The sequence below is a fragment of the Dendropsophus ebraccatus genome, chromosome 4 (genome assembly GCF_027789765.1).
Source record: "Dendropsophus ebraccatus isolate aDenEbr1 chromosome 4, aDenEbr1.pat, whole genome shotgun sequence".
NCBI classification, from domain to species: domain Eukaryota; kingdom Metazoa; phylum Chordata; class Amphibia; order Anura; family Hylidae; genus Dendropsophus; species Dendropsophus ebraccatus.
In genome coordinates this window covers 23950209-23963010 of record NC_091457.1, presented here as the reverse complement: position 1 = coordinate 23963010, position 12802 = coordinate 23950209, and the positions used below count along the sequence as shown (strand labels likewise).

Sequence of the window (12802 nt, the reverse complement as noted above, 5' to 3'; positions counted from 1 at the left end):
TATTAAAAAATATGAAGATGGTCTCAGTGTCAATGGACTTCCAGATAATACAGTTTAAAATTCTACATCGGTTATATTATACCCCAAGTTTTTTATACAGGATTAAAAAGAGGGAAACTGACGAATGTCCTAAATGTGGCCAAAAGGAGGCTGGATTTCTGCATATGTTTTGGGAATGTGTAGAGTTAAGAAAATTTTGGCTCCAGGTTCATGATAATATTTTGAAATATACAGGAGTGGTTGTGGAGCTGGAGCCAAAGTTAAGTATATTAGGAGAAACCTTGGAGGTTAAAGCAAATAGAAAAACAAAACAGAAAATAATCAGGTTATTGTTCTATGCTAGACTGATTATAGCTAGAGGATGGATGGCCCCTGGGGTTCCAAACATTAAAGAATGGGAAAGGTGTATGACAAGATATGAGAAATTTTATATGAGATAAAGTTGTTGAGTAGTACTCTCTTGGCAGGGGGATGGGAGGGAGGGGGGGTTGGGGGGTGGAAGAGGGCTATTTTGTTTTTGGTGTTCTTTTTTGTAAAGTATTTGTGATGTACGGGGGAAAAGTGTGTTTTTTTGTATTGTAATTTTTATATGCTGATTGTTTCAAAATATACAATAAAAATAAAAAAAGTAAAAAAAAAAAAAAAAAATGTGAATCGATCCTAAGAAAGCCTCAACCTTTAACTTTTACAACTATTTTGTTCAGGCCCCTCTTACAGTGGAGCAGAGTGTCCAAGGAATTCTCCAGGTCCTTGACAGCCTTTCTGAGAAGCATTCTGGAATTCTCATTAACTGGGAGGGAAATGTAATGCCCTGGTGAAATATCTGTGAATAAAGATTTTTATTTTGCATTTGTTGCTTCTTTTCACTTTATGTTGATTGCTTTGTCGTAAATGTTTATACCTAATAAAAAAAAAAAAAAAAAAAAATGCAATAAGATGTAACACCCCGGGGGCGTGTCTAGATGCCGGAGTAAACGGACGCACATTGCAGAGCTCCGCTCAGAGCTGACCCGCCACACAGTTTATCCGCAGCCATCGGGTCCCCACGCACCTTGACCATGACCAGAAGAGGCTCCCAGAAGACGGTCACCAAATCCCAGGCACCGGGAGCCGTAATTCCGGGCCCCCTGGACACCTTTTGGGTCTCGGACCAGGCCGCCGCGCATTCCAAGATGGCGCCGGCGGGACGCCCGGCGCTGCAGCGACTAGCTGAGCATCCTCCCCCACTGGCCCAGCACAGAGAGGCAGCGGAGACGCCCGAGGGAGCCCCGGACTCGCCCCATCTTGCCTCCAACCATGGCAGCCCGACATCCTATGACGGCGGCGTGGACCGAGGTAACCATGCCCCACACGTGGCGGCCGCCATTGCCGCTGAAGACGCGGCCTCCTCATTACAGGAGCCGGACCCTCCTGCCCCATCACAGCAGCCCCCACTGCCACCTAGGCCCCCAAACAAGACCAAAGGCCCCAGAATAGCACCCCCACCTGGGCCGTCCTCCTCACCTCCAGACTGGTTCTCTATGGGCTCTGAGGACAGTTTACATGTACTGGAGCATACTGAGCTCCCCCATGCAGGAACTGTGGGGACATGGGGATCGCCTCCATTGGAATCTGATGATGACAACCTGGCCCCTGATCACCCCCTGAGTAAATACCTCCGTAATATACCTACCAAAGAGGACTTTAAGGCCTTGATACATGAAGTTAAAGCTGCCTGCTGAGGGGAAATTGCAGCGTTGCGCCATGACCTGCAGCAGATGGGGAACAGGGTGGACTCTCTGGAAACTGACCATGATGACACCAGATCCTATATAATGGATCTACAGTCCACTGTTCTGGCACAACATAATGCTCTGGGGGACTACCAACGCCACCTAGAAGATCTTGATAATAGGGGGCGCAGACACAACATACGAGTTAGAGGCCTCCCTGAATCCCCACATGCTGAAGATCTGAGAGAAATTCTTTCTGCATTGTTTAATCAAATCCTGGGTGCACCACAGGACCACGAGATAAAGCTAGATCGGGCTCACAGAGCCCTCAGACCTAGAGGTGGCAGCTCCCAAGCAAGGGACATAATTTGCTGTGTGACTGATTTCATGCTTAAGGGAGCCATTATGCAAAAATCCAGAGAGTTGAATGACATTAACTTCCGAGGAACCTATATTCAGCTTCTTCCTGATCTGTCGTGGGTGACGCTCCAGAAACGCAGGTTATTACGTCCATTGCTTCAATGCCTCAGGGATTGAAATATCCCCTACCGGTGGGGTTCCCCTTTAGCCTCAACGTTCGGCGGAATGGTACAACCTTGACCCTGCACTCTGCAGAAGACTTGGATCAGTTCTGCTCTGCCCTGGACGTTCCGCTACCAGACCTACCGGATTGGGAGCTGATCCCCCCACCACCTCCCCCCAGGCCAGTGTGGACCTCGACTCGTCAAAGGAAAAAGCGAGGTTCTCAGATGCGCTCTCCCCCTGACCTCCGATCTCCCCCGAGGTCTAACCCCCGCTGAACTGGGAGCTGTGCCATAGCATCGGTGCTTTCTACGCCCCTGCTGGGGTATTGATGGGTCTGATGGCGATTGTTTCTTAGCCATATAGGGATCCCCCCTTTGCTTTCTCCATGTTATCGTTTAACTGCCTTAATCCTGTTCCAATCTTATTGTTTATTGCGGGTTAGCTCTGAGCTGGATGTAGATAGAGTGTTATTTTTTTCATATATACAACTCTTTAGACAGTGAGTGTCTGTTAGCTGAGGCGTCTGCCTCGTTCCCCCCCCTCCTATCTAAAACCTATTAGCCCCTGGGTGGCCTTGTAGGGTCTCAGTGGGCCTTCAACATCGTTCATCTGTTACGAGTGTTTGGATAGGGACTGTCCGAGTGAGTTGATGGTCACGTAGATAGTAGAAATGTTGTTGTTCTCTTGTTTGATGTGGTGTTTTTATGTTGTTGTGAGTTATTTATGTTTTTTTCTTCCTCCCCCCCTTCTTATTAGAGCTGATGTTTACTCTGTTGTTTACTCCGATTCCCAGCTGTGCCTTCTGCCTGGAGATGGGACCTGCCCTGCCTTTACCGGGTAGCCGCGCTAAGTGGTCCACAAGGTATGCGAGATATACTATCTGTTCATGCCCTGTCATGGTGCGTCTGATCACGTTTAGTGTAAAGGGCCTCAACTCAAACGTTAAGAGGCGCCTTCTCCTTCGGGAGCTAAAAGCTCTAAAAGCTGACATAGTATTCCTCCAGGAGACGCACCATGACGGGTCATGCACATTCAAATTTGCCCATTTTCAATTCCCAACGACCTACTCGGCGGCACTAGACAGGAAAAGGGCAGGGGTAGCGATTGTGATCTCTAAATCATGCCCACTCCTGGTCACACATTCAGATATAGACACGGGAGGCCGTTATATAATTCTAGCAGGTACCCTGCAGGGTTCCCCTGTGGTTCTTTGTAACGTGTACAGCCCCAACACGGGTCAAGTAAAATTTTTAGTGACAGTACTTAATAAAGTCAGTGTCCTGGCAAGCACGCTCTCCTCCCCAACCCTTCTGGTGGGGGGTGATTTTAATGTACCGTCCTCACCCTCGACGGACCGCCACCCTCAGACCCTGGGCCCTACCCCGCAGGCTGTGAGCCTTGCATCTCAGAAATTCCGACAACTGATTAGGAGACATGATCTGTTTGACCTGTGGAGAGTGACACATCCAAACGAGAAGTCGTTCACCTTCTTCTCTCACCCACACTTAGTCCACACTCACATTGACTTTTTCTTTGGTAATATCTTGGGCCTGAGATTGACGGATCATGTTGACATCCCAGGGATTACTTGGTCAGACCATTCCCCGGTGGTCCTTGATCTCAAAGATATACATACACCTCGTCGTGTTTGCCATTGGCGCCTCAACGAGCTCTTGGTGAAACACTCGGCCCATAGAGATTCTTTGAGAAAATGTATCAATGACTACTTCCAACTGAATATGGGCAGTGTATCTTCACAGGCCACCTTATGGGAGGCCCACAAGTCAGTTCTTAGAGGGCACTGTATAGCACTCTCCACTAAGCTGAAGAAGGATGCAAACTTCCAGGCGCAGGACCTAGCTTCACGGGTCAGAACATTGGAGACCCAGATGATCACTTCCCCGTCGGTTCGTATACTCCGGCAGCTAGTGGAGACTCGTGCAAAGCTGAAAGACTTGGCAATTCTGAAGGTGGAAAAATTACTGACTTACACGAGACATAAATATTATGAAAAAGCCAATAAAGCACACTCTTTGTTGGCAGCCCAGCTCCGGGATAATAGATGCACGAAGTCGCCATCTGCTATTAGGGACTCAACTGGGGGTATGGCGTACGACCCGGTGCGCATGGCATCATTGTTCGCTGATTACTATTCTAACCTATACTCTTTGCCTTCCCAATTGCCACCCGACCCAGATGTTAGAGCGAGGGCCCTTCAGGAATACCTACTTTCCTGTCAGTTGCCAACCCTCTTACCAGATGACCTGACCACTCTGAATAGTCCACTCACCCATGAGGAACTTGCTGAGGTACTTAAGGAACTCCCTAACGGGAAATCTCCGGGCCCTGATGGCCTCCCATACTCGTACTACAAGACCTTCTCGGCTGAGTTATCCCCACACCTCCTGCCCCTATTTAACTCCTTTCTTTCCGGATCTCCTGTCCCACAACGAATGCTTGATTCCTACATAACGGTCGTGCCCAAACCAAATAAAGATCCCAAAGACTGTGACAGGTATCGGCCCATTTCATTGTTAAACTCAGATCTAAAAATGTTCACAAAATTACTGGCGAATAGACTTGGAGCGCTCCTTCCGAAACTCATCGACAAAGACCAGGTGGGTTTCGTACTCAATCGTCAGTCGGGGGACAACACACGAAGAACCATAGACCTAATTGAAGTCCTTAATAAGACCAAGGCTGGAGGGCTCCTTTTGAGCCTAGACGCGGAAAAAGCCTTTGACAGGCTGGGCTGGCCTTTTCTAATGGCCACACTGAAAGCCTTTGGATTTTCGGGGCCCTTTTTGTCCGCAATATGCTCCCTGTATTCTTCCCCGACTGCCGAGGTGCGCCTCCCCCATGCAATTTCCCCTTGCATATCCATACATAATGGGACCAGACAGGGGTGCCCCCTGTCGCCCCTGCTGTTCGTCCTCTGTATAGAGCCACTGGCAGCTCGCATACGACTTAGCCCTGATGTCAAGGGGATACTGATTCATGAGAAAGAATTTAAATTATCTTTATTTGCGGATAACATTCTGTTGACCCTTCGTGACCCCCAGACCTCCCTCCCTAACCTACACAGCATCTTGGACGAGTATGGGAGGTTATCGGGCTATAAAATCAACAAGACAAAAACGGAAGTCTTGCCAATTAACCTTCCACTTTCCGTGACTGAGACGTTACAGTCCTCCTTCCCTTACAAGTGGAAAAATAATGCCCTTCGGTATCTGGGAACTAACATAACCCCCTCCTTCACCACCTTGTTCAAAACTAACTTCCCACCACTCCTACAGGAAGTGACGTCGCTCCTCTCTAAATGGGACCCTCTCCCCTTGTCCCTATTGGGTAGGGTAGCGGCCGTAAAAATGTCCATCCTCCCGAAGCTTCTCTATCTGTATGAAACCCTCCCTGTCCCAATTTCCAAAAAGTTCCTGTTCTCCTTTCAGAAGGTACTCCTGAAGTTCATCTGGAGGAATGGGCGTCATAGAATCTCAGCTCAGATCCTCACAGCAAAAACGGACCACGGGGGTCTGGGAGTCCCAGATGTCCATAGATATTATTTAGCAACTCACCTCCGCAGAGTTCCAGCGTGGACGTCTCTTTGGGCGTACACGAAATGGACGCAAATCGAAAAGCTGTGGCTGGCGCCCATTCATCCAAGTGTCTTAATTTGGAACCCCCTCCTCGATATCCCAGATAGAGATATGCTAGGCCCCATGCGACTGACGAGACAAGTATGGGTGGAAGCCAGGGATAAATTTGCTTTACAATCTCGGTTCTCCCCCTTGACCTCCTTCCTGTACACCTCTGCCATCCCTAATGGTATGGTGGCAGAGGCAATCGACCCATGGTTACGTGCTAAAGCCTTTCACTATGCCGACATCATAGACCCCCTAAAACGGACCATCTTGCTTTTCCTTAAGCTTCAGGATAGATATGGCCTACCTCCGCTAGCCTGACACTTCTACGACGACCTCTGCCAATATGCAACTTCCCTGTGTGAAGACGGACCTTTCTCTAAACCTTCTCCTTTTGAGTGGTTATGCAAACTAAACACATCTACTAGTGGACTCATCACCAGTATACATAACTTGCTAGCCTTCCCTCCTGATGACCCCTCCCGGGGCTGGAGCTACATGTCTAAATGGGAGACGGATCTGGGGAGACGCATCCCTTTCACTCTGTGGCAAATTATATGGTCCCAAGCGGTGAAGGCCTCAGCATGTGTAAGCTATAAGGGGAACCAATATAAAATCCTCATGCATTGGTATCACACTCCTGATTTATTGAACCGCTTGTTCCCGGCTACGTCTCCCCTGTATTGGAGATGCTCCCAAGCGCAAGGCACACTGATACATTTATTCTGGGAGTGTCCGCTAATACAACAGTACTGGAGAGTAGTTAGAGACTTGTTACACTCGATCCTACGCAAACGACTCCCACTAGATATACTTACATACCTACTCAATGTCCCGCCCAAACAGTTGAGAAAACCAGAAGCCAGACTCCTCCTGCACATCCTTGCAGCGGCCAAGTGTGCGATACCTGCCACGTGGAAGAGCACGCAGGCCCCAACCCGAGATATGCTTATTCAGAGAATTAGGGAAATCAGGCGGATGGAATACTTGACTGCACTGAACGACAATAGGGTGGAAAAGTTTGAGAAAATATGGGAACCGTGGGACACGACTTTGGGCGCTCTAGCTCCTTCCTAGTGTCTTTTCCCCTGTCCCCCCCTGTCTGTTGGTTTGTCTGTGTGTATGTTTGTCCGTTTATCTGTTTGGATGGGTTTTCTTTGTTTTTGTTCTGAAGTACGAAATGTGACTACAGAGATTTGCCATGTTGTATCACTTTAGCGAATAAGTGCTCTCTCCTGGGTACTGAGGTGAGAAGCAGTGATGCATATCCACTTACTAGGCTGCTGTAGTTCGCCTGTTACTCTATTGTCACTATTGCAAATTGGTACTTGTTCTACATTGCTGTGTATTCCTCACAAATGTCTATGCACTTCTTTGTGACTGATGTTCGTTGTCTTGTTTATTGGAAAAATTGTAAAATTAAAATAAACAGTTTTACAAAAAAAAGATGTAACACCCCTTTGGGCCGACCTCTGTAGGCAGGGTGTGTAGTAATGTAGCCCTCACCTCACTATAGCGCAGTGCCTCCACCCAAATCTTGATTGCAGCTCTTTGGGTATGCAGTAAATTGTTAATGTTATTGCCAGGGATTGATTTGGGAAAACCCCTGCCCAGCTTCAGTACACACTCACTCCAGAGAAGGAGTAACAGGATAATAACAGATTTATTAGGGGAAAGGGAGACCACAGGGAGATAACTGTCTGGGTAAGGTAATAAACAGGTAGGGAACAGATGACAAATCAGCATAAGGGAAAACCCTAGTAGGGAAACAGTAGTAATAAAACAATATACAGTAGTGTATCCCAACTACTAACACCCCACACAGTCTCTGGTCAAAGACCAAAAGCACACTCCTATCTGCCCCTATGACTCACTGATAGTCTGCTGGCCAGCTATAAGATTAGTCTTTTGTTGGGGCCCAGTTACTCAGGAACTTGTTGCACGTGGATGTGGTGGTGCACTTACTGTCTTGACTATAACTCCAGCAGGGGTGATGATTGCAGGAGTCGGTGCTTGCTGTGGGGTCACAGGCAGAATCCTCCTGTCAGCAGGACCTGGATGCTCTGTGCAGATGATACAGCTACTGATCTCTCTGTCTCTATTCTCACTGCAGGATGTAGTCTCTTGGGTGCAGCAGACCCTTTCTCTTGTCTGCCTGTAAGTAGAATTTACTCTTTGCAGGGGGTATGCCACAGTCTCTTTAGACCAGGCATGTCCAAACTTTTTTTGAAGAGTGCCAAATTTGATGAAGTGAACATGTGCGAGGGCCGACCATTTTACATGCTACATGCTATATGCTTTATAACACAGGCAGATAATGGCAAGCTGGATACCTGGGGGGCCGTAAAAGTTCGGAACGCAGGCCGCAAATGGCCCTCCGGCCGGACTTTGGACATGCCTGCTTTAGACCATGCTGCTCCTTCCAAGATGGCTCCAGGCTCCCCTCCTTCTCCAGCCTTCTCCCACAAGTCCCTGCTCAGCCCAGCCCCTTTTCCCCCTGCTCCATTTCCCATAGGCTGAGGCTGAGGGAACAGACAGGATCTAGTGTCCATGGGCAGGGGCGTTGCTAGGGTCCTAAAACATCCGGGTCACGGGCCCCGAGTTGACTTCTGCAGTGACGTTACACACACACACACATATATATATATATATATATATATATATATATATATATATATATATATATATATATTGTAGACATGTCACTGGTAAAGTGTGCGAGGTGATGTACATCTCACCTAGGTTACAGCTTAGTGTGAGATGGTAAATCTGGGAGAGATCGGTTGCTCAGCAGTGGTATGCTGCTGAGTCGTTGTTTAAGTTTTCCGGGCCGGATTTACTGGAATGGCGGATAGGTTGGTAGTGGGACCTGCCATTCCCTCCCCCTCGATCCAGTGTGGGTTTTGGGATCAGGTGAGCTCTGATCCCAATCAGCCTGAGAAGGCAAAAAGCTCACACAGTGTACAGGTCCTTGCTCTCAGCCAGGAGGAAACAGCCTGCATGCTGTAGTTGCTGGGAGCAAGGGATACCACTGCTGCTGGGGATTGTCCATACCCTGCGATACTGTTATCGAAGTGCCAGAGAGGTAACCTGTTGTGTTAGTTAGCGCCCAGACGGGCAAGACCTTTTGTTTTGTTTTGGTCTTTAAGCACAGTGTTGCTATATTTCTGTTATGGACTGTTTATGCTACAATATATATATATACACACACACATTTTTTTTTTTTAAACAGACGATCACATAGGCTAGTATTTGAAATTGTGACTCACAGCTGACGTCTTCTCTGATCAGAGTCACTCACTTTTCTCTTTCTTTTCCATTCGGTCCCAGCCATAACCCTTCTCTCCAGAATCTGCCAGGAAAAACATTTTAGGCTCCTTGCTCCAGCACAAACAGTAATTAGGTCTCCTCTGTGCCCTATATGCCCTACCTGTGCTTCCTTGTGCCTCCAAATAGTATAGGTTCCCATGCAGCAGTCCTCATGTAGTATATGGCCCCCTGTGCAACACACACTATAAAGTATATGCCCCCCATGCATCAGACCCCATACAGTATATGCCCCCCTCTGCTGTGCAGCATCCCCATATAGAACTTCCCTCCTGCTGTGCAGCATTACCATGTAGAATACCACCTGTTGTGCAGCATTACTATATAGCATACCCTCTGCTGTTCAGCATCCCCATACAGAATCCCCCCTGTTGTGCAGCATCCCCTCTGCTGTGCAGCATCCCAATATCGAATAGCTCCCCCTGTTGTGCTGCATCCCCATATAGAATAGCCCCCCTGCTCAGCATCCTCCCTATATAGAATAGCCCCCCTGCTGTGCAGCATTCCCATACAGAATATCCCCTGCTGTGCACCCAAATATAGTAATAATGCTCCCTGCTGTGCTATCCCACTTTGTTAAATGCCCCTACTGTGCCTCCATATAGTAATTATGTCCCCTGCTTTGCTCCCATATAGTAATGTCTCCTACTGTGCCTCCATATAGTAATAATGTCCCCTGCTGTGCTTCCATATAGTAATGTCTCCTACTGTGCCTCCATATAGTAATAATGTCTCCTGCTGTGCCCCCACATAGTAATACTACCTCCTGCTGTGCCCCTCATATAGTAGTAATGTCTCCTGCTGTGCACCCAAATATAGTATTATTGCCCCCTGCTGTGTCCCCCATAGTAAAAATGCCCCCCCCCCCCACTTCTATGCCCCTATATAGTAATATAGCAGCTACTGTACCCACCATAGTAATAAAGTTCCCCCCTCTGCCTACAATAAACCTGCTCCCTACACACTACCCCATCTGACCCCCCACACACACACTACCCCCATTTGCCCCCCTACACACACACACTACCCTCATCCTCCTCCCCCTACACACACACACACACACTACCCCCATCCTCCTCCTCCTACACACACACTACCCCCATCCTCCTCCTACACACACACTACCCCCATCCTCCTACACAAACACACACACACACACACACTACCCCCATCTTCCTCCTCCTACACACACACACTACCCCCATCCTCCTCCTCCTACACACACTACCCCCATCCTCCTCCTCCTACACACACTACCCCCATCCTCCTCCACCTACACACACTACCCCCATCCTCCTCCACCTACACACACTACCCCCATCCTCCTCCTCCACACACACACACTACTCCCATCCTCCTCCAACACACACACTACTTCCATCCTCCTCCTACACACACACTTCCCCCATCCTCCTCCTCCTACACACACACACTACTCCCATCCTCCTCCACACACACTACTCCCATCCTCCTCCTCCACCACACACACTACCCCCATCCTCCTCCTCCTACACACACACTACCCCCATCCTCCTTCTCCTACACACACACTACCCCATCCTCCTCCACACACACTACCCCCATCCTCCTCCTCCTACACACACACTACCCCCATCCTCCTCCTCCACACACACACTACTCCCATCCTCCTCCTCCCACACACACACTACTCCCATCCTCCTCCTCCCACACACACACTACCCCCATCCTCCTTCTCCTTCACACACATTACTCCCATCCTCCTACACACACACTACCCCCATCCTCCTCCTCCTACACACACTACCCCCATCCTCCTCCACACACACTACCCCCATCCTCCTCCTCCACACACACACTACTCCCATCCTCCTCCACACACACTACTCCCATCCTCCTCCTCCCACACACACACTACCCCCATCCTCCTTCTCCTACACACACACACTACCCCCATCCTCCTACACACACACTACCCCCATCCTCCTCCTCCTACACACACACTACTCCCATCCTCCTTCACACACACTACTCCCATCCTCCTCCTCCCACACACACACTACTCCCATCCTCCTCCTCCTCCTACACACACACACACTACTCCCATCCTCCTCCACACACACTACTCCCATCCTCCTCCTCCACACACACTACTCCCATCCTCCTACACACACACTACCCCCATCCTCCTTCTCCTACACACACACACACACACACTACTCCCATCCTCCTACACACACACTACCCCCATCCTCCTTCTCCTACACACACACACACACACACACACTACTCCCATCCTCCTACACACACACTACCCCCATCCTCCTTCTCCTACACACACACACACACACACACACACTACCCCCATCCTCCTTCTCCTACACACACACACACACTACCCTCATCTGACCCATACACACACATAGAGTACTACCTGATCACCATTCCCCACACACTATCCCTGCAGACCCAAACACACACAGTAACTCCCCCGGGGGTTACAATACTCACCCCCGTGCAGCAGTCTGAGGTAAAGGAGCGCGGCGCGGGAGAAGCCTGACGCTGCTACAGCCAGTGTCGGACTGGAGTGCCTTGGCCCACCAGGGGAAATCATTCTTGGGGCCCACCCTTCTGCCACCGCACTTATCTATGGTAACATTAATAAGGGTCCATTAACACGGCGTGATATGGGGCAGCATAGGGCTGCAAATGATTGCTAATCAGCAGGGCAGGTGATGTGCAGCCGACAGCAATGATCTTAGCCGCACAAAAGATCAAATCAGTCGACTATGGGACATTTGCTTGCATGTCAGCAGATCTCTGGCACTTTTACATGGGCCGATCATCGGCTGAATTGACTTCCTAGGAGCGCTTGTTACCAATTATTGGCCGGTGTAATTGGGCTATAAGACAATTTTTTTTGCATGATAGCACTGTATACTTAGATACAAGTCATACAGCTACCAATAACACCAGTATACAAAGAGCAAATATCCCCACACATATTACCGCTACATAGTAACTGACCAAATCCTGTCTATCAAGACCGATATTACCAATAAACCAGTATACAGGAGGGAAATAGTATCACCATACATATTACCGCTATACTGTTACTGACCAAATCCTGTATACTGAGACCAATATTACCAGTATACAAGGGGGAAATATTACCGCAACACCACAACCATTGCTACCATATTGTTACTGACCAAATCTGGTATACTAAGACCAATGAACACCACACCAGATTACAAGTAACAAATAATACCCCCACATACTGACTAACACCACCACATACTGACTAACACCACCAAATACTGACTAACACCACCGCTGCTACTGAATAAAATCCTCTGAAAAAAAAGATCAATATCCCCTCATACAGTCATATAGAGGTAGCCCCAGCTCTACACTATATACGTTACAGTGCACATAGATTTAGTGACTCACAGGGGGATGTCTTCTCTGATCGGAGTTCTTCCCTTTTCATCTTCTTCTCCATCTGTCCTGGGCCGTTATGAGAGCTTCTCCGAGCCACGAATCCACAGAATCTGCGAGAGAAATATATTAGGCTCCTCACTCTGTCACCATCCTCATCTCTCTACAAACTACACA

The 12802-nt window shown here is 48.6% G+C and overlaps 1 protein-coding gene across 1 annotated transcript in view; it reads left to right on the top strand.

Moving 5' to 3' along the window:
• The window catches only part of LOC138787944 (C-signal-like), a 28951-nt gene extending 28099 nt beyond the window's left edge, over positions 1–852 (top strand). The window contains exon 6 of the mRNA XM_069965268.1: positions 705–852. Within this exon, the coding sequence (XP_069821369.1) occupies positions 705–818 (114 nt within the window). The 3' untranslated portion in view covers positions 819–852. The remainder of the gene's footprint in view (positions 1–704) is intronic.
• The last annotated feature ends 11950 nt before the right edge of the window (positions 853–12802 follow it).